The 5340-nt window shown below is 40.9% G+C and overlaps 1 protein-coding gene across 1 annotated transcript in view; it reads left to right on the forward strand.

Annotated features, from left to right (window-relative positions):
* LOC308268536 (vomeronasal type-1 receptor 4-like) overlaps positions 1 to 4884 on the forward strand; it is a gene marked incomplete at both ends in the record, with an annotated part of 23726 nt that extends 18842 nt beyond the window's left edge. Inside the window, one exon of the mRNA XM_080703657.1 lies at positions 4670 to 4884. Coding sequence (XP_080559783.1) covers positions 4670 to 4884 — 215 coding nt within the window. The remainder of the gene's footprint in view (positions 1 to 4669) is intronic.
* Positions 4885 to 5340: the final 456 nt, after the last annotated feature.

The raw sequence follows: 5340 nt of genomic DNA on the forward strand, positions 1-5340 counted from the left end.
GGCACTCAGTGTCTGCACAGAGAGAATCAGCAGAGACCCAGTCTGCTGAATATTTATATATTTATAGGACTGCATTATTTTGTTGTTGTTGTTGTTTTGTTTTGATTCTTATTTTTTGTAAGAGTGTATATGCCTATTTGTTTGTTCTCTTCCCAACCCCTCTCCCAAGCTTTTTCCATTGTACATACCTACTTTTTTCTCTCCATCCCTTTTCTTTATTTTTTTCTCTCTTCTTTTCTATTCTTTTTCTTGTATTAAATCTACATCATATCACTATAGTAAATGCCCTACATTGGTTACTAAAATACTATAACATATTCACTATCTCTTTTTTTGTGTGTGTGGGTCTGGGGATGGAACCCAGGGACATTCAACCTCCGAGCTACACCCCCTGCCCAATTTTTTATTCTTTATTTTGAGACAGGGTCTTACTGAGTTGCGGAGGGCCTCACTTAGTAGCTGAGGCTGTCTGCAAACCGTGATCCTCCGGTCTCAGCCTCCCGAATGCTGGGATTACAAGCGTGTGCCACCACACCCGGCAACATATTCACTATCTCTAATCTCTACTATATACTACCTTACCAAACTCATACTATCATTCTGTTTGATCCTATCTGTGGATTTGCCCTATTCTTGCATTTATGACTTCATTTCCTTCCTCACTCAACCTTCACTGTTGAACACAATACAACTTGGCCTTGGATATACCAGCTGACACCTAGAGACCGAGGGAAATCTATCAAAAGCAACAGACACAAACTTCTGAAATAATAAGAAGGAGGAGTAACAAGGAAGCAATGAGCTCCCACAACCCCACAATAACAGAACCTGACAACACAGAATTGCAGAGATCGCCTGAAGGACAAATCAGGTGTCGCTATAGAAATTATACAGGACTTCTGAAGAGAATTTAGAGAGTCTGAAAGAATTTAAGGAAGCAATCATTGAAGTAAGGATATAAATTCAAGCTATAAACAATCAATTACAACACATAAAGAATAGAAGCTCACTCTTAGAAGATGATTACTCCAAAAATGAATGCAGAATATATAATTTAGAAAAAAACATTCAACAACATGAATTGAACATAGAAGAGATGTCAGCCCTTTCTGTGTGTGTGGCACTAGTATGGAATCCAGGGGCTTTGTTACCTCCAGGATACACTCCCAGACCTATTTTATATTTTATTTGGAAACAAGGTCTCACTAAGTTTCTGAGAGCCTCACTAAGTAGCTGAGGCTGTCTTTGAACCTACGTGATCCTCCTGTCTCAGCCTCCCAAGTACTGGGAGTGGGGAAAGGGGAAGAGGGAGGGAGGGCACCAAGCACTGTGTGAATGTATGCCTTTTCCAATATGACGTACATAAAAATAAAAAGTGACGCCGGGTGTGGTGGCACATGCTTGTAATCCCCGCGCTTGGGAATCTGAGACAGGAGGATGGCGCAGGATCGAAGCCAGCCGTGCTGGCTTAAGAGACCCTGTTTCCAAATTAAAAAGTATAAAAATGGTCTGGGAGTGTACCCCAGAGGTAGAAGGGTTTCCAGGAACCCCAGTACCACCAAAAAAAAAGTGACAAAGTTACAAACTACAGAAACCTGAAATTATGAGAAGGAAGAATAGAAGGGAAGGAATAAGCTCCCACAACCACACAATAACAGAACCTGAGAACACAGAACGTCAGAACTTGACAGAGGACTAATCAGAAATTTAATAGTAGCCAGGTGTGGTGGCACATGCTTGTAATCCCAGCATTCAGGAGACTGAGACAGAAGGATAGTAGTTCACAGTTAGCCTCAGGTACTTACTAAGGTCCTTTGCTTGGAGGTAGAATGCACCTGAGTTCTATCCCCAGTACCAAAAGAAAAAAAGAAAGAAATTGAATGACAGAAATAATACAGTATTTTCGGCCGGGTGTGGTGGCGCACGCTTGTAATCCCCACACTTGGGAGGCAGAGACAGGAGGATGGCGCAGGTTCGAAGCCAGCCGCACGCGCTGGCTTAGGAAACCCTGTTTCCAAATAAAAATGTAAAAATAGGTCTGGGAGTGTAGCCCGGAGGTAGAAGGGCTTCCGGGAACCCCAGTACCACAAAAAAAAAAAAAAGAAAGAAAGAAATAATACAGGATTTTCAAAAGGAATTTAGAGAGCCTGAAAGAAGTACAAGAACATAGATAGTGGGGAAATTCAGAATCATTAGAAACTATTTTCAAATTTTATAGTTTAATAAACTGGAAAACAGAAAAAAATCAACAGATTTCTAGACACATACAACCTATCTAAATTGAACCAACAGGATACAGAAAACCTAAATTTACCAATAGCAAGCAAAGGGAAATAGCAATTAAAAAAGGCTTCCATCAAAAAAAGTTCAGGTCCATATAGATTTTCAGTTTAATTCCATAAAATATTTATAGAAGAACTAAACCCAATCCTTCACAAATTATTTTTTGTTGTTACTGCTGTTTTTACTGTAGATTGAATTCAGGGACATTCTACCTCTGAACTGCACTTCCAGACCCAATATAGACACAAAAATTCTAAACAAAATACTAGTAATATGCATTCAGAACCATATCAAGAAAATGATACAATATGACCAACTTGATTTTATTCCAGGGATGCAAGACTGGTTCAACATACACAAATCAGTCATTTGAAAAAATTCAACACCCAGCCAGATGTGGAGGTGCACACTTGTAATCCCAGTACTTGGGAGGTTGAGACAGGAGGATGGAAAGTTCGCAGCCAGCCTCAGCTACTTAGTGAGGCCCTCTGCAATTTAGTGAGACCCTGATTCAAAATCAAGAATAAAAATAGGCTGAGTGTATAGCTTAGAGGTAGAATGCCCCTGGGTTCAATCTCCAGTACTGCAAAAAATAAATAAATAAATAGAACACCATTAATGTTAAAAATACTGAAGAAAATCAGAATCGAATGAACTTACCTAAGCAACATAAAGGCAAAATACTACAAACCCCAAACCAACACCTTACTGAATGAGGAAAAACAGGGAAAATACTCCTTAAAATCAGGAACAAGGCAATGATGCTCACTATCACCATTTCTTTTCTTTTTATTTTCCTTTTTATTTATTTTTTTTTGAGGGTTTGGGGATGGAACCCAGGGGCATTTGACCTCTGAGCTACACCCCCTGCCCTATTTTTTCTTTATTTTGAAACAGGACCTCACTAAGTAGCTGATGCTGTCCATAAACCGCGATCCTCTGGTCTCAGCCTCCCAAATGCTGGGATAACAAGCACGTACCACCACGCCCGGCTCACCATTTGTTTTTGATATAGTACTTGAGCTACTAGCCACAGCAATAAGGCAAGAGAAGGAAATTAAAGGAATACAAATAGAAAAATAACTAAAATTACCTCTATTTGCAGATGACATGCCCTATACTTAGAAGACAAAATATTTAAATAAAAGACTTCTAGAGCTAATGAACAAATTGAGCAAAGTAGTGGGATACAAAAATCAGTCTTAAAAAATCAGTAGCTTTTCCATATGCCAACCATGAATCCACTGAAAAAGAACTCTGGAAAACAATTTCATTCTCAATAACCTCAAAAGCAATAAAAAAAAAAACCTTGGAATAAATTTAACCAAAGAGATAAAAGATCTCTACAATGAAAATTATAAAACACTAAATGAAAAATTGAAAGAGATCTTAGAAGATGAAAAGAGCTGCCATGCTCTTGGATAGGCTGCCTAAATATCAAAACAGCTACTCTACCAAATGTGATCAGCAGATTCAGTGTAATCTCTATTAAAAAATGAACAAATTAAAAAATGAACCAATGTTATTCCTCACAGAGTTGGAAAAAATCAGTCCTAAACTTTATATGAAAAAACAAAAACAGAATATTCAAAGCAATGTCCAGCCAGAAGAACCATGCAGACATGTCAATGGAAGTTTCCTTTTTTTTTTTTTTTTTTTCGCTTCTGGGAATAGAATCCAAGGGCATTCGACCTCTGAGCTATAGCCCCTGCCCTATTTTTTATTCTTTATCTTGAAACCGGGTCTCACTGAGTTGCAAAAGGCCTCACATTCTCTTATCTCTTTATCTTCCAATTAGCCTATTTCAAAATAAAGAATAAAAAATAGGGCTGGGGTGTACCTCGGAGGTAAAATGCCCCCCCCAAAAAAAGAAAAAAGAAAAAAAAAAAAAAACACAGCAGCAGCCAGGCATGGTGGCCCACGCCTGTAATCTCAGTCCTTGAGAGGATAAAACAGGAGGATCATAGGTTCGAGGCCAAGCTCAGCAACCTAGCGGGGTTCCCAGGAGCCTAGCAAGACTGTGATTCAAAATAAATAGTGCTGGAGATAGAATGCCCTGGGGGGTGCTGGAGATAGAATGCCCCTGGGTTTAATCCCCAGTACCTACAACGCAAACAACAACCAAAAACAAACAAAAAAAAAAAAAAAAATATATATATATATATATATATATATATATATATATATATATATATATATATATCCTAGGCCAGAGCTTCCCTGTACTGCTACTGCCAGGGGGTGCTTTGGGGGTGTATTTTCTCTCCTCTAGGATGCAAGCTCCAGGACGAGGACCTCAGCTGACACACGGGAGCATTTAACAGACCTTGTAGAAGAAGGGATGAATCGATGTCTAAGAAGAGTCATACTTTACCGGTCTTTACAGGTCTTTACCGCCTCAGCGCCCGTGCAGGGCTGTGCTCCCTATGTATATGCCAGGCCAGGGCTTCTATCCCTATAAACAAGAGCCTCCTGGCGAGGAGGAAACCTCCTGCTCTGGACCCAGAGGAGCTGATGGAGCAAAACCCGCCGAAGGCGCGCGGGAGCCACCTGGCGGCGGAGTTCTGCTACGACAGCGCCGCCAAGAGCAGGTGCTTCTGATCCGCTGGGGTGAAGCCCGCGTTGGAGGCGGCTGCCAGAAAATCAGTGCGCACCGCTGGACACTTCCAACTTATCTGACCACGTCTCTAGCAGGAAGTCGTATCACCATAGTTTCACAAATGATGGCGATCCTTTTTTTTTTTTCTTTTTTCTTTTTCTCGGTACAGAGGATTGAACCCAGGGATTCACTATCACCATTTCTTTTCTTTTCTTTTCTTTTTTGCGGGTCTGGGGGTGGAACCCAGGGGCATTCGACCTCCGAGCTACACCCCCAGCCCTATTTTTTATTCGTTAATTTGAAACCAGGTCTCACTGAGTTGCAGAGGACCTAACTTAGTAGCTGAGGCTGTCCGCGAACCGCGATCCTCCGGTCTCAGCCTCCCGAATGCTGGGATTACAAGCGTGCCCCCGCACGCCTGGCTTTATTTTTTCTTTTGAAACAGGGTCCCAGGCCGG

This window comes from Muscardinus avellanarius (assembly GCF_963383645.1).
Source record: "Muscardinus avellanarius genome assembly, chromosome: 10".
NCBI classification, from domain to species: domain Eukaryota; kingdom Metazoa; phylum Chordata; class Mammalia; order Rodentia; family Gliridae; genus Muscardinus; species Muscardinus avellanarius.